This window comes from Rhinatrema bivittatum, chromosome 10 (genome assembly GCF_901001135.1).
Source record: "Rhinatrema bivittatum chromosome 10, aRhiBiv1.1, whole genome shotgun sequence".
Classification (NCBI taxonomy): Eukaryota; Metazoa; Chordata; class Amphibia; order Gymnophiona; family Rhinatrematidae; genus Rhinatrema; species Rhinatrema bivittatum.
This window is the reverse complement of record NC_042624.1, coordinates 86,911,018-86,938,755: the sequence shown is the minus strand read 5'-3', so window position 1 is coordinate 86,938,755 and position 27,738 is coordinate 86,911,018. Positions and strand designations below refer to the sequence as shown.

The following is a 27,738-nucleotide window of genomic DNA, read 5'->3' as shown; positions in this document are numbered from 1 at the left end:
TGTACTTAATATAGCAAACTGTCAGTCATAGACCTGACTTTTAAAGTACAGGTTTGATATGCTTACCATGCTAAAATATAGACTTAATCTGCAAGCGCTGCCATGCAGATTAATATCAGGGGCGCACCCTAAGTAGAAAAGAGTACTATATATATATAATTTATTTAAGCTTCTCTTTATTTTCCTAAAATTTGGCTAGTTTATTTTTTAATGCTTTAATAATTTGTTGATTTGTATTTTCCATTTTTAGCCCTACCAGGGTGCCTCATAATATGCAGTCACAAAGTTCAGTGAGTTCCATGCTTGGGATACCTCCATACTGAGCTATACCTTGGCCAAGGAAAGATAGGGGGGAGGAGTAGCTCTTAATGTAAAAATAAAATATATCAAAATGACTGAAATACAGAAGGCGTGAGGAAAAGAGGAAATGCTTTGAACCAACTCAGAAAGAAGAGGTTTACACAGGTGTAGTCTACAGATCTTCCACTCGGATGAAGGCGCTGGACAGAGAGCCGACTGAAGACATCCAAATGATAAGCGTGAAGGGTGAGGTGATGGTGACGGAAGATTAACTGCTGGATGTGCATCTACTAAATCGGCGAGAAGTAGAGAGCTTGTGGATACCTTCCCACATGGTGCTACTGGACTTGATAGGTACAGATGGAGACACTTCATGTCCAGGCAGGTGCCCACCTGAGCACCAGTGATTATCAGATGATATAATTTGATATAATGGCCCAAGGCAGAGATGAATTGCACAAAGCTCGTAAAGTCTTGGTTTTTAAAAATACTGATTTTTGGTAAAATGGGTAAGTACATTAAGAAGGTGCTAGTAGGGTGGGAAGAGGTAGGCTATGTGAAAGAATAGCGAGTCAACCTAAAGAGTAGCATAAAAATTGCGTTTAATCTGGTTCTCCAAAGAGGTGACCGGGGGGAAAAAAAGACAAAAAGATAAACATGCAAAAAGTACAAAGTCTCTCAAAAAGAGTGACATGAGTAAAAATATATAGTAAATTTCAGAGACAAAGCAGGATGGCACAAGCAGAAGAAAAGATAGTTAAATTAATAAAGCGAAGTGACGACATTTTTCAAGTATATCAGAGAAAGGCGAAAAACCACAAATGGAATAATAAGATTGAAAGGTGATAGAGCTGAAAGGTTAAATAGATCATTGGAGAGAGGAGTGATTCCTGAGAACTGGAGAAGGGCGAATGTAGTCCCACTTCATAAAATTGGTAGCAGGGAGGAGGTTGGAAATTACAGTTTGGTTAGTCTAACCTCATAAGAACATGCCATACTGGGTCAGACCAAGGGTCCATCAAGCCCAGCATCCTGTTTCCAACAGTGGCCAACCCAGGCCATAAGAACCTGGCAAGTTCCCAAAAACTAAGTCTATCCCATGTTACTGTTGCTAGTAATAGCAGTGGCTATTTTCTTAGTCAACTTAATAGCAGATAATGGACTTCTCCTCCAAGAACTTATGCAATCCTTTTTTAAACCCAGCTACACTAACTGCACTAACCACATCCCTTGGCAACAAATTCCAGAGTTTAATTGGGCGTTGCGTGAAAAAGAACTTTCTCTGATAAATTTTAAATGTGCCACATGCTAACTTCATGGAGTGCCCCCTAGTCCTTCTATTATCTGAAAGAGTAAATAACTGATTCACATTTACCCGTTCTAGACCTCTCATGATTTTAAACACTTCTATCATATCCCCCCTTAGCCATCTCTTCTCCAAGCTGAAAAGTCCTAACCTCTTTAGTCTTTCCTCACAGGGGAGCTGTTTCATCTCCTTTATCATTTTGGTTGCCCTTCTCTGTACCTTCTCCATCGCATCTATATCTTTTTTGAGATGTGGCGACCAGAATTGTACACAGTATTCAAGGTGCGGTTTCACCATGGAGCGATACAGAGGCATTGACATTTTCCATTTTATTCACCATTCCCTTTCTAATAATTCCCAAAATTCTGTTTGCTTTTTTGACTGCCGCAGCACATTGAACCAATGATGTCAATGTGTTATCCACTATGACGCCTAGATCTCTTTCTTGGGCGGTAGCTCCTAATATGGAACCTAACATTGTGCAACTATAGCATGGGTTATTTTTCCCTATATGCATCACCTTGCACTTATCCACATTAAATTTCATCTGCCATTTGGATGCCCAATTTTCCAGTCTTACAAGGTCTTCCTGCAATCTATCACAATCTGCTTGTGATTTAAGTACTCTGAATAATTTTGTATCATCTGCAAATTTGATTACCTCACTCGTTATATTTCTTTCCAGATCATTTATAAATATATTGAAAAGTACGAGTCCCAGTACAGATCTCTGAGGCACTCCACTGCCCACTCCCTTCCACTGAGAAAATTGTCCATTTAATCCTACTCTCTGTTTCCTGTCTTTTAGCCAGTTTGTAATCCAAGAAAGGACATCACCACCTATCCCATGACTTTTTACTTTTCCCTGAAGACTCTCATGAGGAACTTTGTCAAATGCCTTCTGAAAATCCAAGTACACTACATCTACAGGTTCACCTTTATCCACATGTTTATTAATGCCTTCAAAAAAGTGAAGCAGATTTGTGAGGCAAGACTTGCCTTGGGTAAAGCCATGCTACTTTGTTCCATTAAACCATGTCTTTCTATATGTTCTGTGATTTTGATATTTAGAACACTTTCCACTATTTTTCCTGGCACTGTAGTTTCCTGAATCACCCCTGGATCCCTTTTTAAATATTGGGGTTACATTAGCCCCAATATTTAAATATTTTCATTAGCCTCCAGTCTTCAGGTACAATGGATGATTTTAATGATAGGTTACAAATTTTTACTAATATGTCTGAAATTCATTTTTTAGTTCCTTCAGAACCCTGGGGTGATTTACTACTCTTCAGTTTGTCAATGAGGCCTACCACATCTTCTAGGTTCACTGTGATTTGGTTCAGTCCATCTGAATCATTACCCATGAAAACCTTCTCTGGTACGGATATCTCCCCAACATCTTCTTCAGTAAACACAGAAGCAAAGCAATTGTTTAATCTTTCCATGATGGCCTTATCTTCTCTAAGTGCCCCTTTAACCCATCGATCATCTAACGGTCCAACTGACTCTCTCGCAGGCTTTCTGCTTCAGATATATTTAAAAAGGTTTTACTGTGAGTTTTTGCCTCTTCGGCCAACTTTTCAAATTCTCTCTTAGCCTGTCTTATCAGTGTCTTACATTTAACTTGCCAATGTTTATGCATTATCCTATTTTCTTCTGTTGGATCCTTCTTCTAATTTTTGAATGAAGATCTTTTGGCTAAAATAGCTTCTTTCACTCACCTTTTAACCATGGTAGGTTAAAATGGTAGGAAATTTTAATAGAAACTCTTCTGAAGGAAAGATTAGTGAACTGTCTACAATGCAATGAGCTGTGATGCTTTACCAGAGGCTGATCTTATCAAATGAGCCGGCCTGATTGGCCAACAAAGGAATTAGATGAAGGACATGCGCTGGGTGTGGTTTACTTGGATTTCAGCAAAGCTTTTGATACTGTCACCACATAGGAGGCACATGAATAAACTCAACAGCATGGGGGTAGGTCCTAAAATGGAGAACTGGATTAAAAATTGGTTGAGTGCTAGAGGATAGTAGTAAATGGAATTTGTTCTGAGGCGAGAACAGTAATTATTGAGGCTCCTCAGGGATTGCTCCTGTTCAATATCTTTGTGAGTGATATTGCAGAATGGTTAGAAAGAAAAGTATTTTAGCAGGTGACACTAATATCTGCAACAATGTGGGTACAACTGAAGGAGCAACCAAAATGAAGTGATCTAAGAAAATTTGACGAGTGGTTGAGGACTCTGCAGTTGAGATTCAGTGCAGAAAAGTACAAAGTCATGCATTTGAGGTACAGAAATTCAAAGGAGCTATATGAGATGGTGGGTGAGAAGCTGTTGTGCACTGACTAGGAAAGAGACCTGAGAGTGGTAGTATCTGATGATCTCAAGCTATTAAAACAGTGTGACCAAGTGGTGGTTAGAGCCAGAAGAATGCTGGGATGCATAGGGAGAGGCATAACAAGCAGAAAAAAAATGATCAGGCCACGTACGGGTCCACATCTCACAAACAATAGAGAAAGGTTACAGGCACTTAAGGAAATACATCACATACAATATAATTAACTTGCAGAACTCATTGCCATAGGATGTTTTGGACGTAAATAATAATATAGATGAGTTCAACTATAGATCACACAAACTTAAGGAAAATAAATTACAGGGGGGGCTGATGTAATAAGACCCGCAGTGAAATCGGTGCTATTTTTTAGCGCAAGTGGCAAAAGCAAGTGCCTCCTTGGGATGTAATAAGGGGACAGCATGCAAATTAGCTATGCGCAGAAAATCCACGCAAAACAAATATCTGCCCAGATATGCATGCTGAAGGCCCTGTGAAATAAACGGTACAGAAACCCACATTAATGTGGTGACCCATGACTGATTCTTGGTTGAAATACAGTAGTGAGTTAGTGGTCTGGGAGTGGGGCGGAAAGCAGGTAGAGCAATGATCAGTCACTGACCGCATGGAAGCTATAATGGCAGATGTCTGTCGGTGGGGGACATGCAGCAGAGATTTGGAAGGGGCTACAAAAGCATTCAGCATTTCTGACATGTGCCTCTCTTCCCTTTCCAACCTCTCTTCTGACTTCTGCTGCTTAATTTTTCAACCTCCTGACAGGTGCTTACACTTAACTCCTGCCCTGACCCAGGTGCTAAAAAAGCATGCACTAACACTAGTGCAGTTGTCTGCATTGCCCGTGAATAGTTTGTTGCCTCCTTTACATGGCATTAAAATGGATTTACGCTAAATCAGCCTTGGCTTTGAGTGGGTTTGTGCATGCGTGGTTTTTTTTCCATGCTAACTGCATACATGCGTAAGATTAGCACAGGAGAATGCACGTAATATCACATGCAAAAACCTGCGGCAGGTCTACTGCAGCTTATTAAATTGACCCCAGGCTGTTTAATGGGGATATCATCCTGGGTTTAATGCATCCCTAAACTCTGACTACTAGAACCTCAAAGTATGACAGTAGATGGTCATCTCTACTCCTGGCCTGTTTCTTAAACATTTCTTAGTGCTGTTGGGTGCCACTAGACTAGATAGACTTTGGATCTGACCTAGTTAATTGTTTTTTCAATTTTTTATTAGCATTTAAAACATTACAACAAATCAATGCAGAGAAAACATTCAATTATGAATAAGAAACAGTCCTAGAATTACAAAAGAAGAAAACAAAATTTACATACTTAATATCAAGTCCACAAAAGTGGGGGAAATAGAAAAAATCTTAAAAGGAAACTAGATTTCAATAGGCCTAACAATCTAGTCTCATGAACCCAAACCCAACTTAACCCTGTAACAGAGAACCCTCCTCTTATTCTAGTCAGAAAAATCACTTAACATTTTTATCCAAAAGAAATCTATCCCAGTGAAGAGGGTAAAAAAAAAATTGTTCCTTTGATAAAGTACATTACTTTTACAGTGAAGTTTTTAAGAAGAAAGTTGCCCCAGGGCCAAAGCTGCTTGTTTCTTCTGAAGGAAAACGATCCTTCTGAACTGCATTGTCCTAAGGATATTGGGGGAACACTTGTATTCTCTGACCACAAAAGAAATTTCCTCTATGTTTGAAATACTGGCTTAGCACTAAATATCTTCGGAACAGAAAGAAACAAGAAGTATAGCCCGTGTGGAAATCAAGTCTCACAAAGACAAGAAAAGCAAATAAATCAACTTTGTCCAAAGGAATCATTAAATCCAGAGCACCCTCTTCCCCACCCTCACTCCACTTTGTATTAGGGACATAATAAATCTTAGGTAGAGGGGAGTGCCTTCTTATGAGAAATTAAAAACACTGAAGAAACTTTTTAAACAATTCTGCACGGAGATTAATCTTGTAACAGGAAAGTTCAATATCTGAAGCTTCGTAGCTTTCAGCCTATATTCCAACCATTCCAAATTGTAATGAAGACTTCAGTTGTCTTTGATATGAGCCACATTAGAGAACTGTAGAGAAGATACTTGACTTCTAATAAAGGAAACCTCTTCTTGCAATTCTCCCTCTCATGTTCACAAAGCTTGACTTCAGTACCTTTAGAAAAGTTACAAAGTTATGTAACAGTCAAGTAATATGGTCTCTGTATGGGATACCACTTGACAAGCATCCAATAGTTTGGTAATTCTTATGGATTTAGCAGAATAGAAAATGTCCAGGACCCTAAAAGAGCTGCTTGAAAGATGGAGAAAAAAGCAAATACAAACCAAGCATAAAAAAAAGAGAAGGGTGTTGGAAGCAACTGATAGATCCAAGAGAGCAAGAATGGTAGATGAGCAGTAAATAGTATATGCATGTGTAGATGGTTAAATAAGTGGAGCAGAAGAGATTATGTAGAGTGAAATCACCTAAACTTAAATTGTAAAGATGAATAACATCAATAGATGGAAAGTTCAGAGTCTGGCAATATAGCATGTATTTGAGAAGTTTATAGTGAAAAAAGCTGGTGGAAACAGAATCTGGATCCAGTGAAAGCTTCTTTGAAATAGTTGAAAACCACAGTCGACAAAATGGTTAGGAACAGTATCAGAAAAAGGACTGAGAGAGGGAGAATTCAGTGTTTTTAAGAATAAAAGTGGACAATGGATCTAAAAAACAAAGGGCCAGATTTTAAAAGGGTTATGCGCGCCGGGCCTATTTTAAAAAGGCCCGGCAACGCGCATAAAGCCCCGGGACGCGTGTAAGTCCCGGGGCTTTACAAAAGGGGCACCTGCCTCAAAAGGTAAGACATGAGTCGAGGGGGGGGGGGAGGTTAGCGTAGGGCTGGGGGGGGGAAGGTTAGGGGAAGGGATGGGGAGGTTAGGTTAGGGGGAAGGAAACGGAGGAAGGCAGCGCAGCTCGGCGCACGCAAGGTGCACAATTGTTCACCTTGCGTGCGCCGACCCCGGATTTTATAACATGCGCGCGCATGTTATAAAATCGGGTGTACGTGTGTGCGCGCTTCTTTTAAAATCTACCCCAAAATGAATAGGCTTAGAGTCAAGGGTAACGGAAGCATCTTGAAGAGAAAGAGGATAGGGGTGGACTTAGATGGAGGTTGAAAATATGTGCAGCCTGGACAGAGGAAGCAGGGTCTGTACAAGGATTTTGGGGGCCCTAGGTGAACCTTCAATCTTGTGCCTTCCCCCTTTCATGCTCTGGCTCAGCATCTGCCTCTCACCCTAGTCTCATCCTCTGCCAGATTCTGTATCCTCCTCCCTTTGTTCCCTGTCCACAGAACCCAGCATCTCTTCTCCCCCTCCCCCGCAACCTCCTCTTCAGTCCCCTGCTTAGAGCACATCACCCCTGTCTCTCTTCCCCTTTTTTTTGGCAGTGCCATGCATCCTCTTACTCTCTTCTCTGTATACCCTCTAACTTCCCAAAAACCTCTCTATCCCACCCACCCAACTTCCTCTTTCTCCAGTCCCCAACATCTACCCAGTATCAATTCTCTTCTGTCTTGAGCTGCTGGGCCTTAAAAGTGGTTAGCTGACACCTGGAGATTTCCAGGGATTTTGGCACCCTAGGCAGCTACCTATTTTGCCTAATGGAAAAACTGGTCCTGAGTGGAAGGGATAAGAAAAATATATAGTAGAAGTTCTCTAAAGATATTTCAAGAAATTTGAAGGAATGGGAGACAGAGGGGTGTAAAAGAGAATTCAAGATGGAAAGGACCTTGCCTTGTTGATTAGCAGAGGAACAGATGAGTGATGGATAGTACTGGTATTAGAATTAGCTAGATTTAAAGTAGAAACAACAAATGGGTAGAGAGAGCCAAGTGTTAAAAGATCTCGAGATTTAGATTTCTTGCATTGAGATTCTGCCTGGTAAAGCTGCTAGCAGTGTAGGTAGAGGGAGCATTTTATCCAGGGCTGTAGGTTTGGCATTGTGTCATTAAGATGGGGAGGGAGAGGTGGTGAGCCTTAGGAGATTTAAATATTTATTTGATTTCGGACACTACAGAATTAGAGTAGAGCAGCTGTGAATAACGAGCATATTGGAAGATAGGAAAAAAAAAACATTAGCAGCTAATGCAAGTTATCGCAAATGTGGAGAATGCAACAAGAATCAGTGTTGGATGGAGCAGAATGAATAACGTGTTAAAAATGAAATGGTGAACTAGAGATAACAGTAAGATCGGGGAAAAAAGTGTGGGTGATCAACCAAAAGACTTAAAAATTAAAAAAAAAATAAAAATCAAGGTGATGGTGAATACGAGGAGTTTGAAAGAAAAAAGTACATTAAAACAGAATAAAATTGACAATGAGAGACGTCAAGGTGGGTATTAAAATCACCCGTGGTTATGATAGGGAACAGTAAGATTTGATAGAGAGATCTGGATTGTGAAAGAATAGAGCTGGGAAGACAATAGCTCACTGTAACCAGTAATTTAAAAATACAATTATAGTTGTGGTTGTACGGAAGTAGTGTAGTATGCCACAGTGTTTTGAATAGGTTTCTGTTTCTCAGAAATCCTGTTAGGTTTCTTTTTTTTTCTGGGCAGTATTGTTTGAAGCCTTTGATTGGTGCCATTTAAATTGTATTGTGTTGGTCTAATGAACCCAGACATTATGAAGTACCAGAGTTGCAACATTTTATTTTCTCTTTCTAAAATAGGATTTACCGTTGAGTAAAATAACTAACTAAAGACTTTTTTTACTTTTAGAAAAATCGGCAACGGATAGATGACCCTCATAGAAAAAATGCAAAACGTTGCAGTACCAAAACTATTTTATCATAATTTCTAGTGACTTTTTAGCAGTATCAGGCCGATACAGTACAGTGCGCTCCGGTGCTTTTCTGTGCACCCTCCGACTTAATATCATGGCGATATTAAGTCGGAGGCCCCAAAAGTAAAAAAAAAAAAATCGGCCCGCGGCCCACGGGTCGGAAGACGGACGCTCAGTTATTCTGGTGTCCATTTTCCAAACCCGTGGCTGTCAGCAGGTTTGAGAACCGATGCCGGCAAAATTGAGTGTCGGCTGTCAAACCCGCTGACAGCCGCCGCTCCTGTCAAAAAGGAGGCGCTAGGGACGTGCTAGTGTCCTTAGCGCCTCCTTTTACCGTGGGCCCAAATTTGCATAGGCCACCCTCCTGAATCACGCGCCCAGGAGAAGTGGCGCTCGCCTGCTCTCCCACGCGTTTTTCTGAATTGGCCTGTTTGTTAGCAAAGTACTGTGATTTAAAGGAAACCGCCATTTCACACTAAACCATTTTGTTTTGTAAGGTTCACATTTAAACTACTAAATGCACCTAAACTCCTATTTTTGTTCCCAGATGGAGCTGCATTCTTTCACAGTCACTCAAAGGATCACATTCCATAATCATTTTCCTTAAGAGTTATTTTACATGCAGGTGTTCACTTATTTTTTTGATTCTGAATGAATTTTTTTTTTCTTTTTAACTTTTGTGTTCTGTATTTGCTGGAGATATGTCTTTTTTCCTCTTCTTGCATTCTTGCACTCACCAACCTGAGAACTTGGTATGGTTACAGTTTTTAATCTGATCTAACAAGATGGATGCAAAATATATTATTTTAAATTTTTAATATTGTTTAACAGTACATATATATTCCTTTGGTTTAGTCGGAATTTCTAGCAGACAGTCTGGCATTGTGAAATACTGAAAATCAATTACATTGCTAGTTTCTAATGAACTAGAGCATTTGTGTGTTCCTTCTACAATCTACAAGCAGTGTGAGGGGGTTACTTTGAGCTTAGGTTTATGGACGTATATGAAATTCCTACTTTCCCAATATTGTTGCTGGTGGTGGAATTTCACACATGCAGTAAAAATGACCCAATAGCGTTCCTCAGTACCTTAATTCAGAACCAGAGGGTGGTGTTCTTTTACTTTATTTTTTTTTTATACTTTAAAAAAAAATGTACAATAAAGAAAAAAGTCTTCTTGAAGATAAATGAGCTGTAAAGAACAAGCTAGTCCTGTCCTGAAAAGAAAATAAATACCCTTACTCTCACCTTCACCGCCTCTTAGCTGATCCACGCCCCGGGAGATGTGTGCAGAGTGTTGCTCTATAAGAGTGAAACTCGCTGCAGTGTTACACTGAACCCAAAACCGTGACCCAGCATGCATTCATAGCTCTGTGTGCTAAGCCTGCTCCCTCTGTCGGCTTGCTTTTCAAACTGAAAATCCATAGATGGTAGGGGCAGGGCTTGCATGTGGACTGATAAAACTCAAGTACTGAGAAAAATCAGTTCAAAAATGGAGTTCTCTTCTCCTTTCATCAGGGCTCTCGCAAGGGGTGGCCAGAAGGGTGACTGCCCTGCTCACCAAGCTGGGGGGGGGGGAGGGGTGGCATCACACTGCATTTTTGAGTGAGTATGCGAGCCAGATTTGCCCAGGTCAATTGGCCCCGTTAAAAATTTGCCTTCCTCCGCTCAGCTAAAAGTATGTATGGGTTTCCATAGCAACTCATACAAAGAGGCTTTCGGAGGGGGGAGGGGGGCAAGGATAGGTGTTTAAGCCAGGGAAGGAAAACCGTGCAGGTATTTAACATTGTTCTGCATGGGTGACTTATAAATAAACCGAGTGGCCTCATTATGGGCCCTAAAATCAGAGCCGTAGCCAGGCCATTTGGCATCTACGGCCTAGTGAAAACGTGTGCCCTCACCCTGAGCACAACATAAAACAGCATGAGCCAAGAGAGACTCTGCTAAATACAGGGGGCTTTGATTTTTATTTTGACCTACCAGTTAACTCCTGCTTCTTTGGGCTTCCAGCTTAATTGAAACCAGCAGAGTGATCCTGGCGCCATGAGGATCTTTTTTCCCCCTTATTATATTTGCATGCAGAAAACCTTGCAAAAAATTATTAGGAAGGGAATGGAAAATAAAACAGAGGAAGTCCTAATGCCTCTGTATCGCTCCATGGTGAGACCGCACCTTGAATACTGAGTGCAATTCTGGTCGCCGCATTTCAAAAAGGATATAGCTGCACTGGAGAAAGTGCAGAGAAGGGCGACCAAAATGATAAGGGGAATGTAACAGCTCCCCTATGAGGAAAGGCTAAAGAAGTTAGGGTTGTTCAGCTTGGAGAAGAGAAGACCGAGGGGGGATATGATTGAAGTCTACAAAATCATGAAAGGATTCTGTCAGATAACAGAAGAACCAGAAGGCACTCCATGAAGTTAGCAAGTAGCTCATTTAAAAAAAAATAGAAGAAAATTCTTTTTCACTCAGTGCATAGTTAAGCTCTGGAATTCATTGCCAGAGGATGTGGTTACAGCAGTTAGGGTAACTGGGTTTAAAAAAAGGTTTGCATACGTTTCCAGAGGATATATATCCACAAACTGCTATGATTGTAATTAATAAGCAATAGTAGCTTGTGATCTATCTAATGTTTGGGTACTTGCCAGGTTCTTGTGTCATGGATTGGCCACTGTTGGAAACAAGATACTGGGCTTGATGGACCCTTGGTCTGACCCAGTATGGCAATTCTTATGTTTGTATGTAAGGCATTTGGAACCCATATGGTATTATGCCTATGGTAACGTATGTTAGATGTAGGCTTGGCCCTCAGAAAGCCATGAGTAAACTGAATTATGATTACAGTATAATAAACCTCCCATACCAAAACAGCACTACATGCCAGCACTCACAGTAACATTCCTACCTATAAAAAGGCAACACTGTAAATATTACACCAGCCCCTAAAACACCAATACACCTCTTATTAGGAAAAAGAACAAGCCAAGCTACTATAGACCCTACACAAAAGTACAAGAAATGTTATATTAAAAACATACTAATAAAAAATAGATTTAAAAAAAAAAACCTGACAAATAGAACATCCATTAATTAAAAATTCATATAAAACTTTTCCAAATGCCAATAAAATATTTCAAAACAGCTGATACACAAAATAACAATAATTAAAATCAATCCCTTGCTTTTCATATCTGGGAACTTTTGATTTCCAGATGCCCTGAGATTATCATGTATTAGCAGGTGGGGTGGGGAGTGGGGTTGTTGCACCCAAATTTTCTCCGTGCTTTCTCTCTCGCTCTCTCTCTCTCTCTCAGATGATCAGCCATACACACACACTTTTGTGCGCTGTCTCATATTCTCAATCATATATACAAAAACATGCCCGTTTGCTTTTTCTCTCATGCTCAGTTATATGCATACACACATTTTCATTCCTTCTCTGTTTCATATGCTGAACTATACACACACATACAAGCTCATGTGCTCTCGCATGCTTAATCATACAAACACTCATATGCTCTCTCACGTGCTCAAACGCACGCAGTTGCTCATACTCTCTCATAATCATACACTCATATGCTCTCTCACACATGCTCAGTCAGACACACATACGACCTTTTATTTTCCCCCTCTGGAAGCTCAAGGGGCAGCAGCAGCAGCCTCCTCCTTCAGCCCCCAGGAGCCATCAGACTCTTCAGCTTTCTCCTAGCCTTCATGTGTACAGTGCTGCTCCTGTTTCTGACTGGAAGGGCTGGGGGGGCTGGAGTCTGCAGAGAGAGCGGTGCTGCTTCTCACTGCCAAAGCAGGGTGAGGGAAGAGGAGGCCAGTGTTTCTCCCGGCCCCATTAGCCACGCTGCTCCTCGTTACTAGAGTGGCAGGAGGGGAGGGATGGAGAAAGGAGGCCAATGCATCTTGCGGCCCCACAGTGAGAGAGGAGGAGGCTGATATGTCTCACAGCCCCGTGGGCTACAGCTGCACTGTTTCTCACTGCCGGGGCAGGGGAAGGAAAATGAATCTGCTGCTTCTTGCGGCCCTAACCTCTTCACTCCCAGGGCGGGGAGAGGGAGGAGGAATCTGACACTGCTGACTGCCCCATGGGCCGTACTACTTCTCACTGTGGAGGGAGGGGGGAGGGTACTGCCGATGCTTCAGCACGATGGCACTCCTGGTGAATGATGCTTATGACCGCAGCCATAGACTAGCTACGGCTCAGCCTAAAGTAACCGACTGGGTTAGAAACTGATTGAGTAGGAGATGGTAAGAACATAAGAACATCCATACTGGGTCAGACCAAGGGTCCATCAAGCCAGCATCCTGTTTCCAACAGTGGCCAATCCAGGCCATAAGAACCTGGCAAGTACCCAAACACTAAGTCTATCCCATGTTACCGTTGCTAGTAATAGCAGTGGTTATTTTCTGAGTCAACTCAATAGTAGGTAATGGATTTCTCCTCCAAGAACTTATCCAATCCTTTTTTAAACACAGCTATACTAACTGCACTAACCACATCTTCTGGCAACAAATTCCAGAGTTTAATTGTGCGTTGAGTGAAAAAGAACTTTCTCCGATTAGTCTTAAATGTGCTACTTGCTAACTTCATGGAGTGCCCCTTAGTCTTTCTATTATCCAAAAGAGTAAAAAACCGATTCACATCTACCCATTCTAGACCTCTTATGATTTTAAACACCTCTATCATATCCCCCCTCAGCAGTCTCTTCTCCAAGCTGAAAAGTCCTAACCTCTTTAGTCTTTCCTCATAGGGGAGTTGTTCCATTCCCCTTATCATTTTGGAGGCTCTTCTCGGTACCTTCTCAGAGTTCACTCCGAGGAGAGGGGCATTACTAGCAGTGTGCCGCAGGAAATGATTCTAGGACCAGTTCTTTTCAACATTTTTATGAGCGACATTGCGTAAAGTCGCTAGCAAAAATGGGAATCGGGAAAGGTTTGACTTTTTGCGGATGATATCAAAATCTGCAACAGGGTAGATATCCGGGAAGGATCTAGCAAAGTTCAAGGAATGGTCTAGAATCTGGCAGCTAAGATTTAAAGCTAAAAAATAAAATAAAATGCAGAGTCATGCATTTGGGCTGCAAAAACTGAAGGGAGTGATACAGTATAAGGGTGACATTCTATGAATGGGCCTGTGCTAGATGCTCGGAGCCCACAGGTGACCTGGCAACATGTGCTGGGCTGGCCTCACTCTACATGACTCCAGCGTACCTCTGTTCACATGGGGTCCTGATCCTCCGTGCTATTCTGCGTCAGTGGGGCGTGAGAGATGACATCCAGAAGGGGAGGGACAAGAAGCATAAATGGTCATTGTCGTTGATGCTTGATGACATCAGAGCTCCCCATAAAGCCTCTCATGGGCCTATCTCTTCCTTTTAGTTCAGGGCAGCTTTATCCACCCCAACAATTGGGTTTCTTCCCCCGCCTGGAAAGCTTTGTTTATTTATAAGTTGTAATGGGAGGGGTTATTGATAGCGGGGCGGGGGAATGCGAGTGTTCCTGGGTAGCCATATGTCATAAGCAGGCGCATGAGTCACTTTTTACTATGGTCTCAAGTGGGATAACAATCTTTGATTAACCAGTTGTTGTTAGCTATATCATGTATGTAGTACTGCATGCCTTAGCGGTCAGTGTTACATAGTGGACCTTATAATCGTGTAATTGCTTGGGTTGAATATCACAGCCTTGGGGTGTTGGTGGATACCTGGGCCAATGAAATCTGACTGGAGTTGTTCCCCTGAAGTAGGTCAGCCGCAGGGCTGACGTAAATAGCAAGTTGCTGGAAAGGTGGGTACCACACCTGGAAAGCAGGACCCCCTTGCTTGGAACGCATCTGGGTTAAGGTGCTGCCTTGCTTGGGGCTATGGTGGCCAGTAAGAGGGCATGGTCACAGTAACTTTGTTCCTTATAACTGGTCTAGGTACAGAGTGATAACTTTATTGTGTTATAAAGCTGCAGCCTTTTTTATTCCACTTAATTGCTTTTGGTGTTTGTTGTTGGGGGCGGGAGGAGGGAAGTAGCATGCTCTGTATGGCATATGGGTTAGTTGCAGCTCCCAGGGTCATCTAAGCACAAAGAGAGAACGGATCTGGGGTGATCGTATCTGATGATCTTAAGGTGGCCAGACAGATAAATATGGTGGCAGCAAAAGCCAGAAAAGTGCTTGGGTGCATAGCGAGAAGAAAGATCAGCGTAAAAAAAGAAGTGATACTCTTGTATAATTCCCTGACGAGACCTCATGTGGAATATCGTATACAATTCTAGAGACCGTATCTTAAAAAAAAAATATAAACCAGTTGGAGTTGGTCCAGAGGGTGGCTATTAAAATGTCTTCATTCTAAAGCATATGGGGACAGGCTTAAAGATCTAAACATGGCCAGATATGATGGAGACCTTTTAAATAACACAAAGGTTTTTGAGCACAAGAGGTATGTCTCTCTCAACAGAAAGGAGGTTCTATAGAATGAAGCGTCATGGGAAAAGGATGAAAGTGGGTAGACTCTGGAGTAATCTAAGGAAACATTTCTGTACAGAGAGGTTGGTGTATGAATGGAACAGTCTCTCCATGGAGATTTTGGAGAGGAGGACAGTATATGACTTCTAGAAAGCATGGGATAAACACAGATTAACTCTCAGGGAGTGGTAGGGATTGTAAAACAGAATAGTTGAGGAGGATGGGCCAACTAGATAGGCCATAATTTCTTTTTCTGCCATTATGTTTCTCTGTGTTTATATTTTCTACATGCAAAGAGGCTTTCTGGGAAGGTGGGGGAAGGTGTTTAGGCCAGGGAAAGAAAGTAGTGCAGGTACTTGACATTTTCAAAAGTTTGCATACTATTTTGGTCCCCCTCTGGCAGCCTTCACAGATATGTACAAAGTTTGTGAGAGCTTATAGTGTGCATATTTTACACCAGATAATTTTTAAAGAGAATCCTGGGTAGTTTCTCTTTTGAAACTTTGCTAGAAAATACATTTGTAATTTGTAACTACCCAAGCTGCTCTACCTTGCTCCCTAAGAAATAGGGTGTGGCCAGCTGAATGACTCAGATACATTGCCTTTTAGATTTGGGTCACTGGTTCAAATCTGTCAGGTACGTAGTGTCATTTAGTGACCTTTTAAGATAAGTTCATGGCTTGTCCCACTCTTAACAAACAGCTGTACCTATTGCTAAAACCACAGACCACAATCAATGTCAGTTTGTAGTCTTAGCAGAGCATTCAAGGAGGGAATGAGAATGCAAGCTGAGCCTCTTGCTTAGAAGCGGTAATTAGAATTACTTTTTTTTTCCTAAGACTCCAGTGCTGCTTTAAAATCTTGTTAAATAACCTGCATTACGCTTGAAATTACACCTGAAGTTGTATTTTGTTTTCTTTTGTAATGTTAGGTCTACATTATTAATGAACAGTGTTTCAGCTCTGGATGCTGTAATGAGGTTCTGAAATCCTTTACTGAATGGCTTTATCATTCTTAATCAGTGCTGAAATAATTTGAGGACGGAATTGTTTGTTTTTTTTTTTTAATATGATTTCACTAAGTAAAATCTTAGCTACAAATGCAAAGAAGCTTTCAAAAATAGTAGTTTGACACCACAGTATTACAACTCTTGTAAGTGAGTAGCAGTTTTTCTGTTAAACTTGACTTTGAACATACAGAAATTGCTCCTTGTTAACCAATTTGCTGTTCAGTACCTAAATATTGACTGAGCATTGCTTCAATAGGTACTGTAAACAATTATTGGCAATAAAGTATACAATTTGGATTTGATAACTCAAGTTTGTGGTTGCATGTGCTTAGAGGTTCCCAAACCTGTCCTGGGGGGGGACCCCCAGCCAGTCGGGTTTTCAGGATATCCACAATGAATATGCATGAGAAGAAAATTTGCATGCTGTGGAGTGCATGCAAATTTTATCTCATGCATGAAAACCTGACTGGCTGGGGGTCCTGCAGGACAGGTTTGGGAACCACTGATTTAGCTTATTCACAACTAAATATTTACATTTGAGCAAAGCCTCAAGTTTTCCAGGACTGTAATATTGAAACAGTGTGTTTTAAGCCTATTACATATCCCATCTTGTGAAGGAACTTTGGTCTGTATTTTCTTAGCTTTTTCTATGCTTGTACTGTGCAAGCAATGAAATTGTTTAAAAACTGTAGAAGGTACTAATGCAACTAGAAATAAACCTAGGTTTGTAACTCTGAAGTTTTGAATGAAATAATCTCTCCTGCCTTGTTGATGTTTAAAGTTAATTTTTCCTATAATAAATCCCTTTCAGAGATTTCTTCCTCATGTAGTGACCATGCATTGCTAGGAAATGTCATTTTCCCTGAATCCAAGCAGAAGAAAATAATTTAATTTTACCAGTTTTGACAATTTTAGCTTTTCTCTAGAGCCAGGGTGAATCACCAGTCACAGAGATGAGTGATGTTGTCACTCTACACCTGTCGGACCTTTTCCAGCTCTTTCCACGAGATTCTTAGAAATCCCTTTGGGCATGTACAGTAGTTGCCATGTTCCTATAGCATGCCTCAGTTTTTCTTTTTCTGTTCGGTAGTAAATCCATTTTTTTCAAAATAGATCAGTGTTGTCTTGTTAATTCTGCCTTTTTGGCTTATTTTTTTCAAGTTTGTCTTCAGTGTGCCTCAAATAACTACTTTGTGCCCCTGCTAATTCCTAACCTGTTTTTTCCAGTATTTCTTTGTCAATGGGCTTGCTGTAGATCACATCCCCTATTAAGCTTTCTGATAGGGTGTTTTCTCCTTGGGTCATCTTGTAAGTAAAAATTGCCTCTTTTTTTTATTTTGCTTTGTCAGTTTTTAATAGTATGCCTGAGAAGACCACCAGTGGCTTCAAGTCTTACCCTAATTGCAGGCAAAACATGGACCACTACCAGACCTCCTCCAGGTGTTAGGGAGAGAATCATGATTCAACCCTTTGTGATATCTGTTCAAGGATGTCACTGAGGGTAATTAAGAATCCATCAGATGAAACTATAATTTTATCTTGAACTAAGAACAGCAGGTGTACCAAATCAGCATTGAATATGAAGCAAGAGAGCCATAGAGCTGCACCATCCATTGATGGTAAGGAAGTATACAAGGAGGCATCCACCTTTTAAGTGTCAAAGCAAATAGAGGCCTCAGAGATGAGTAACCATGTGGTCCAAGCTCATGTTGAGCATTGGGCTCTGATCAATTGAACATGAAGCTGAAGGTCCATAGTCCCAAGGATTGTTCAAAGGAATCAAAGCATGGGCACTAATCCACTTTGACATTTGACTCGAAGAGTAGGGGGATTCTGGAGGTGTTCTCCAACCCCCAAAGCTACTGCTAGCATTCTGCTCCAGAAGTAGATCAGAAAGCAGGCTGTCAGATGTTTTCTCCCTAAATTGGGGATAGCAGCTCCTGTAGGTGGTATATTCTTACATAGTATTAAAGGCAAAAAAAGCTCAAATGGTCCATCTAGTCTGCCCAACAATTTTCTCACCTTTAAGTGGTGAGAAGCTTAATAAAACTGAGAAGGGATTGGGGAACTATGTTTCTCATAGCTGTACCTTGGCCTAGTCAGATTTGGTTTTCAGTGCTTTGAGGTCTGTCCCTCAGGGTACAAATTGAGGGTCATTTATCATTTTGCACTGTGGCCTTAACGCTAACGATAACGCTGTAACGAATGTGTTATTTACCGCATCGCACGTTAGGATGCATATTTTTCACATTTGTTTTGTAGGTAGGATGAGTTTGGGCGGAGTTAATAGTAATGAGCAGCTCCTAATGTCAAATACAATAGAGTAATGCACAGCAATGCAGGTTTTAATGCCAGAAATAACTACATCTTTTTTTTCTTTACATTGTGCCTGTGTTAGCTGTATGTTACCGAGCAAAAAGGTTTTTATCGCAAATGCTGGTTCGGGCTGCTGTCTAGAGAGAGAGAGAGAGAGGCTCACACATAAGTTTACTATTTATACCACTGTAAGAGGGGGCAGTAGTAACTCGGGGTGGGGGTAGGTTTTGGGGGGCAGTTTGACTTGCACAGTCAGAGGTACAAACAGCACAGTTGACATCGGTGAATATTTTCTGTCATTTGGAGTGGTGATGAAAGTTTTGGAGTGATGATTTGTACAATGTTCTCTCTACCTGTTCGTACCTCTGACTTCATGCTCTATCTTATTCTAAATTTCATCACAATAGAGTAACAAAACACATAAGTCCTAAGTTCCTGCCAAAAAATTGTGACCCATTTTAATCCGTTATCATTCCAACCTTTTTCCAAGGCTACCTTTCAGTAAAGTGCACAAGCCTTGCATACGTTGGATTGCAAAAGAACTGCTGCCTTGTGTCTGGAGCAGGCTAAAGACCTTAGAAAGTCCATCCTTCTTTTGGTTTCTTTTTGCTCCAACAAGCCTGGGATTGCTGTATCAAAGAGCTTTCCTTCATTTATGCCTAAACTGGTCCAACCTTGGAGGGGCACGTCAGGGCTATTGCATTTAAGGTCAGCTTCCCTAGAATAGGTATGTAAGGCTCTAACACTGAGTCCAGTCCACCCATTTATATTTCATTGCCACCTAGGTACAGACTCCTCACATGACAGCAGGTTTGCACAGTCTGTTCTCCAGGGTCTCTCTGAGAGTCAGAGCCCAACTCAAGCCCCTAGGGCCCATTTGTATTATTTAGAATTGTCTTAAAAAAATACTGAGAGTTCTAACTTGTCAAAATCAATTATCATGCTTTTGATGAAGTTACTGTTTTTGTTTCATTTTTATTTTGTCGGAGACAACCAGTCCCATCTTTTTGACTGGTGATTCACCTTTTTAGAGAAAGCAAACCTGCTTACCTGTAATGTATTCTCTGAAGACAGGGGAATCGCTAGTCACACATTCTCTCCTTCCTCCTCTTCTGGATTTGAGCTTTCTCAGCTCTAGAACAGAACTGGGGCATGGGAACTACTAGGCATAGCCTGGAAAGCTCTGGAAAAGGGTACAGTCAGCAATGAGTGACAGTGATATCACCCGCCTGTAAGACTGGTGACTCCCCTATCTTCAGAAAGACCTCCTGTTTCAGACAAGCAACTTTAGCTTTCTTTCTAGCTTATTAATAGTTGTTTTAGACAAACTGCTGGGTTTAAATCAATGCATAGTTTTAGATAATGCTGAGCAAAATAAGTGGCAAAGTTTTTGTGCTACTATACTTATTTGTAATAATTCACTGTACTTTGAAAATGACAAATTTCTGCTCTTTAATACAAACTTGCTTTCCTTAGTTCTGCAATCCCTTGGCTCAGTTTTACTCTCAACATTCTGAAATTCATTCCTATAAGGGTGGGAATGAATTTGGTTTTTGTATGTGCTTGTTGTGGAAATACATAAAATGCTTTTTTTCTTCTCTTTCTTTCCTTTCTCCTTCATCTCATCTATGTGGGTGAATGTTCCTGCAAACTCTTGATGAACCTATAGAACCTTTTGGTATGGTCATTTGTTTACTAGAGCCCAAAGTCAGACTATTTCTATTTAAAAAAAAAAATTAAAAAAACGGATATAGAACAAAATATAAATAAAAAGTGCACTTAAGGACAAATTGGAGGTCACCAGCTGTTAAAGCCGTCTCTTTGCACATGTTCTTTTCTCGGCACATAATTTCTACAGTCTCAAAATAGTTTTATGTAAAAATACCAGAAATGTGATTGTAGAGAAAAAGCTATTTGTTATATGCATTTGTTGCTATAAGAATGATTTAATATAGAAATGAATCGGATTATCTAGTTATCATAGAAATGTAGCATCTTAGAGCAAATTCTTTTTCAGAGCTGACACTCATAAGCAAGGCAGCATCTGTTTTTGAGGATGGGTCAGCATAATATTGTGCAGCAGACAAATGGAAAACATTCTTCAAAGCAGAAAAATAATGTGACTCTTCAGTCTGGTTTAGTTAGATGGGCACTAGTAGTTTTGTCTTTCATAACACCAGGCTAAAAGTACTCTAGCCAACCATTTATTTTTGTAAGATACCCATTAACCTCAAGAGAGGTGAAATACCTTTGTTTGAAAAAAGTATTATAAGCAGATGTGGAAAGATTTTCAGGAAATTTGGATGCCAGCCAAAATGTTTTAGGATTTGGGATAAAAAGAAAATCTCTAATAACTGTTTTTGTATGTTCACTTTCTTTTTTTCCTAAAATCTGCTCATTTTGCCTTTTTTTTTTTTTCCATTTTTTTGTTCTCTCTCCACTTTTCCCCCACTTCTCTCCAACCTCTTCACCTAGTGGTAGTTAGCAACAGTAGCACCATCCTCTCTGCGGTCCTGGGCCTTCTTTGGCAGATATTCTTCAGGCTTAGGGTGGCAACAGGTCCCCAAATTCTTGGCAGCTTGACGCATGAAATGTTTCCAGCCTTGATTATTAGCATCCTCTTTTATTTGAAAAGTGAAGAAAGATTACTATATCTGTCTCTTACTGTCTCCATGATACATTCTTAAAGTTCATATAAAATGCCATAGTAGCACTACTCTTGATTCATCATAAACAAATGGAAAGCTGGGAAAAATCATCAGTGACTTTTATTTAAAAAAAAAAAAAAAATGTCTTGGTCTGTGTTAACTTTGTGTTCCCAAGACCCAATAAGAGCATCCTCCATTCCAACACTTGCTGCCTCTGATTCCATTCTATGTATGGACGGATAGACAGACACAAGGATACTAACAGGCATGTTACATGCCATTATGAAATGCTCCAAGCCCTTCCAGAAAAGAGTAAATAAGCAAAATGAAACACCCAAGTAGAACAAACAACAAAGAGAAAAGTGAACAGAATAGCAAATATTTATTTATAAGCCAGAAAATATTCCCTTGGTTCTTAAACATTTTGGCTGGCATCCAAGTTGTGTAAGTATTTTACCACTCATGGTGTAGGGAAATAGGAAGTGCTCCAAGCTTCCACAGAACCAGGATGAGTTTGCTATTAATACATATGTATTGACTTTTGAAGGGCAGCCTCTAAACTACCTGTCCCTCTCTCTCTACATATATATCTGGATTAGTGTTCATAACTCAGATATTCAAAAGCCCAAGATGTCGATCTTCCTGCCCATGTGTGTGAAGGTCATGAATTTTGACCTTTGACATCAAAATGTATGTATTTATTGTTATACACTGTAGATTGGAATACAAGATTTTTTTTTTTAATAAATTGAATATAAGCTGGACTACTTGCATAAATCCATGCCACCTTTCCAATTGCTAGGGAACATCTTATAAACCAACACTATACAATATGTGACTGCCACAGAATTTCACCGGTATAAACCAGATTACGTAAAATGTGCTCACACATGGAACTAAGTAATTTTTGCAAATTTTTTTTTTTTTTGCAGTTTCATTTGCATGTCAAAGGTCAGAATATAGTCCATTGTTTGTATATGACTGTGAAATACAAACACAGGCCACAGGTAATGTACATGGTTAGTTTAACCATGGGATTAAGAAAAGAACATGCTTTATTTCCCAATGGATATAAACTTCCAAACATTTTGCAACAAGTTATCTAGGCCCCCAGCTACACTTCATTGCTGTTTGCCATATTCTTTCTGAGCTGCTGGGGAGGTGACTGAACGTAGACCATTTTTAGATTCCAATTTAATGTGCAGGATTGAACCAGTTGCAAACTGATCCTTGTTTAACCAAACAGTCACCATTGCTTGTTATCTTTCCAATGCAAACACATATTTCCATTGATTGATAGATAGATAAATAAATAAATAAATAAATAAATAAATAAGCAAGGCTGAATTAGCCATGATCTGTGGGTGATGCCATCTGGCAGCACTGAATGGATCTGGCTGTCTCTCCAAGCTAGCAGAGCTTTGAGCTCTACTGAGCATGTACAAGATTTGCCTCAGAGCCTCCTTAGTTTTGATCTTTGCTTCGCATAGATGGACTTTCTGTTTCTCCTCAGAATTTATTCCCTACACTTCAAATTTTCAAATTCTTATTTTCAGTGACCCACAATAGTACTTTTCAGTGCTGCATAGCCTTTTGGCTTCTATCTTCTACAAAAACGCCTTTTTTTTTAAGTTGCCTTGAACCATTTGAAACATGGCTGCTAGGAAAATTATCAACGGCTTCAATCTTGTGCCTGTGGGCACATTGTGTCTGTAATAAATGGCCATGACCAATGCTACATCTATCTTGGTCCGGATCACAACAAGCCTGATTGTATGGCTTGTGGCAGAATGAACCAAGCTCTTAGCGGTACCAGGCAACTAAGATCACGAGCCTATGGCCTCGAAGCAAGAGCAGGTCAGTTTCCAGAAGTCACCACTTTTCTAGTTTTTCTCAGAGCCACCATAGCAAATCTTTGTCCGGAGCTTCCTCTCACTGCAATGGCCTGACTGGACAACTCCTGGGGCATTGAGTCCAAAGCAGTCTTGCTCCACTGAGTCAGTCAGCCTGCTCACTAAGATTATGCGCCAAGACTCATCAATGTACTTAGTGCATTCTGCGCCAGTTCCATTGAAAAAGAAAAAGGACGCAACAGGGCATCGGACAAAGACTGTGCCCTCCAAAGATACATCGAAGACATCAAAGTCATCAATATACAGTGCATTGGTGCTCACGGTGCATCAAAGCAAACAACCAGACAGCACCAGTGCAAAGTGCATCGAAACTGTCAGAATCCAGAGCCTCAAAGAAGCTGGTGCACAAGGCAAAGGAATGTTGCTTGCACCGGCCCTCACTGATGCATGGAGCATCGAAGCATATGATTTCAAAGGCACAACCATTGATGAAATCAGCAACTGTGTCAATGCATTTGATTCAGAAGGAATTAGAAATCCTTCAATTAGCTCAGATGAGGCACTACATCTCTCGCCACAATTCCATCACTCTACTGCTTCCCAGCATTGAAAGTACACTGAACTGGTATCTTTTCCAGTCTTGCTGGTGCGGAGATACTCAGAGCAGCTTTGCCTACTCAGCTCTATATAGCCTATGACACTTCTATGCCAGATAATTCACTTTGGCTCCCATCTTCTATCACTAGAGCCTTCCTGGTTTCCCAACCAGGAGGGCTTATGTCTGTAGACTCCAGATCCACTTTGTTCCATACTTCCTCTGGCTTCAAATCCACCACCAGCAGCAGAAAGGAAACCTGTGCTGGTCTCCGAGGAGGATGTACCTCCATTAGCACCAGCCCAGAGGTCGCAACAGGCAATGGAACAGTTCACTGTACATTAAGTTTCTTCTCCTCCTTTGTTTCAGAACCAAAGCACTCTCCCTAGCCACCTATCTGGACATACTGCTGTCTTATCCCATCCTGCCCTTCTCTCCACAGAAAGTGATGCCAGCTGCTCCACTTCCTCATACTCGAGACACATACAGTCATCCTCCAGTGAGGAATTCCTCCCATTTTGGAACTATCCAGATTGCAGAGCCCTCCAGACTCACCTCATTCTTCTTGGTCCAGTATCCCTTCTCCAAGGGAGTCCCCAGGCAGTTCCACTGCTATCCATCTGACCTGCCTCCAGGTCCACCAGACCATAGCTCTCCACCAGAAGACCTAACTTACTCCCAAGTTTGTTGAGAAGATGGGCGTGGTGCTTAATGTAGCATTGTGTAAAATCTGGATGCCAGAGTGGAAGTCATGGCATCCTGAAGATTTTGGGCCTCCTGCTGAATCATCACCCATCCATGCGGTCTTAGATGTAGTGTTGATAAAAATGTGGAAAACTCCATACTCTGGCATCCCATCCAAAAGTTGGATTTAAAATGTTGCATGAAGAAGTCACCAGGCTATGGAGTGGTGTAACCCCCACAAGTCTATAGTAGTGGAGTTTGCCCTTAAGAAGGCTAAAAAAAACCTGTCTTCATTCCAGTACTCTGCCGGGAAAAGACCATCACATACTATAGATGACTTCAGCAAGACAGTTTTGTGTTGTGCCCTGGGAAAAAAAAAAATCACTTAGCACTAGTTCTGCATGGTCCAAAACATTTACGATTGTGTCCAGAAACTGAAGCCCTTCATTCATTCAGAATCTGGAGAACAAATATCTCCTGTTCTCCTCTTTGATTTGGAGGAAGCCATTCATCACCTTCTCCACTCTGTCTATGAATCTTTTGACACCATAACATGTACTTCAGCTGCAGCCATTGGAGCCTGCTGCATACCGTGGTTAAGGGTGAGTAGTATCAAGAAGATGTGCACACATTGGACTGCAAAAGGGCACTCACTTATTATAAGTGTTGTACTCCAGCCCATAGGAAAACATTGCAGCTGTTTATCTCGTATGATCCAAAAGGCTTGGCATAGCCATTACTAAAAGAACTTATCTAAACTGGATTACCAGCTGCATCCAACATTGCTGTGTTACAGCTGGTCTTGATTCCACCAATCCTGTTTGAGCCTATCAGGTTAAGGCAGCAGCTTCCTCAATTGCACATTGAAGAGATTTGTAAAGCTGCTACTTTAGTCCTTGGTGCATACGTTTAGATCATATTACTGCCTGGAAAGCCGGGCATCTTCAGATAGTGCAGTTGATTGGGCAATTCTGCACCAAGTATTCAAAAAATACTCTGTTCTTCAAGGTGGAGTCCACGTAGCTTACCAGTAAACATTCCAGTGAAACCCTCAACTTGGGATTCTCCACAGATCATGGCTAATTTAGCCTTGCTTATCAACAAAAAAAAAAGCAAGTTTGCTTACCTTTGAAATGTCTTTTCCATAGATAGCGGATGAACTAGCCATGAGATGCCCGCCCTCCTCTCTGGAGAGAAGACTATACTCCTACTAGCACTGACATGAACTGAAGAAGCTCTGAAGCAACACCCATGTGGGAGTTCCCACACATGCTCACTAGAGCTGAGAGCTCTACTAGCTTGGAGAGACAGATCCATTCAGTGTCACTGGATGACATTACCCACAGATCATGGCTAATTCATTCTGCTATCTATGGAAAACATTGTTTATGGTAAACAAACTTGCTTATATCGCTAATTTTGAATTTGATTCATTTATCGAGTCACTTCCAAGTAGTGAGGCCAAAAGTATGTAGAATATTATTTGTAATTATACTTTTTACTTTTCACACATCTCTGTCCTTCAGACTTCCCTTGGATGCATGACTACTTCTTTCCTCCCTGTCTACCTTTAATAACTATATATTCTTTGGACAAAACAATGAATTTTGTCTTAACTGTGGTTCTTAGAATTATTTAAGAATATAAACTGAAATCAAAGTAGTCCTTGCATTGTCACATTCCATAAAACACCACGTGTGGTCTAACAGCTGAAAAACTCCGTATCCAAACCTCTGAACACTTGTTCTGGGTTACTTTTTGTGCACATTTTAAGAACAGCATTTAAAAACTGTATGCAAGAAAATATTTTAATTTGCAAAAATTAGTTTCATTTTGGAGTTAATTTGTAAATAAACTGTTGTCTGACTGTGGGCACCTCTCATGCGCATTGTTCTTGTAGCCCTGTATTTTGTCTGTGCTTGCAGTAATGCTGTACACTCTGTACGTCTGCTTGAATGTAGCCTTTAACTGAGGTGATGAACCTGGTGCCTGGAATGATATTCTCTCATGTTTTGTGAATTAACTTTAAATTAATTCATCAGATGAATTATATTGGTTGATATAATTTATTATGAGGAGTGCTGCTGGGACACACAATAGTACTGAGAAGCACTATACGTCATGTTTTACTTGCAACCAGCTTTTATTGACTGCTTAAGACAGGGGTCCCCAAACTGTGGCCTGCCATGCTTTTTCTTTGTGTGTCCAAATCTGGCCTGCAGAGGAAGGATTTTTATTTAACCTGTAGTGGCAAAAAAGGCTGGCAGGCTGATCCCGGGCCCTACCAGCAAGGAAAGCGCTGGCTGGACCCACCAGGGAAGACAGCCGCTGGCAGGGAGATCAGGCCCCACCAGCAACAGAAGACCCGGCTCCACCCACTAAGAGAGGAGGGGAGAGGGGATGTGAGAAGGAAGAGAGGGAAAAAGTTTGAGTGAATGGAGGAGTTGGGTGAGAGAGGGAAGAGTGCCGAGTGGAATGAATGAAGGGGAAAGAGAATTAAAGGTAAGCGAGCAGGCTGGAAGGAAGGGGACAAAATGAGAGAGAAAGTTTGGGAGTGGGTTTAGAGAGAAGAGAGAGAAGGAAGGGTGTGAATAAGAGGGAAGGGAGGTAACTTGAAGGGTGAGTGAAGGGAGGGGACAGAATGAGAAGGAAAGGTGAGGAGTGGGATGAGAGGGAAGGAAGTGGAGGGGAGAAGGGAGTGAATTAGAGGGAAGGAGGGGGAGGGGAAGAAGTGAGAAGGAAGGGAATGAATGTGAATGGCGGGGAAAGAGAAAATAGGAGGGGAGAAGGGTGTGAAAGAAGGGAAAGAATGAGGGGGTAAGTGAAGTTAAGAGAGGGAAGAGTGTGCCACATGCAGCCTACACCTCCATACCTACCTCAGGGTGGGCAGATGCAGGGGAAGGCTTCATGGTGTTTTGGCAGAGTTGGCAACTTTTAAGAAATCTAATAATATTACTGGTGTACTATCTGCATCCTGGTGATTTGAAATGTCCTATGTGGCCCTTCCCTTGAAAAGTTTGGGGACTCCTGTTGTAAAAAGTATTTTCTTTTTTCTTGTGAGTTCACATATAGGTCTAGCTAAAGTATAGCTTTTAAGCAAGAGCTATTTTCTGATAAATATATATGTACTTTTTTTTTTTTACATTTTATATCTTTCGTTAAAGTTTGTGGTATATTGCGACCTAGTACTGTGTATGTGTCACAGTATTCCGTTTTACTTCCTAAAACACATAAGAGATATTATTGCTATATCATCACCTAAAGCACCGATTCCCAGTTCCAGTCCCCATGGCCTCCAAAACAAGTCTTGTTTTCAGAGTAACCAAAATATGGAAATTAACCCGGTTCTTAGACCAAATAAA

General features: G+C 41.0%; 1 protein-coding gene across 3 annotated transcripts in view; it reads left to right on the top strand.

The window, feature by feature from the left end:
* PRKACB (protein kinase cAMP-activated catalytic subunit beta) overlaps positions 1–27,738 on the top strand; it is a 156,941-nt gene that overhangs the window by 68,380 nt on the left and 60,823 nt on the right. Inside the window, exon 2 of one of the 3 annotated variants that reach the window (XM_029617973.1) lies at positions 20,266–20,274. The exons of the other annotated variants lie outside the window; for them this stretch is intronic. Coding sequence (XP_029473833.1) covers positions 20,266–20,274 — 9 coding nt within the window. The remainder of the gene's footprint in view (positions 1–20,265; positions 20,275–27,738) is intronic. 3 annotated transcript variants of the gene reach the window in all.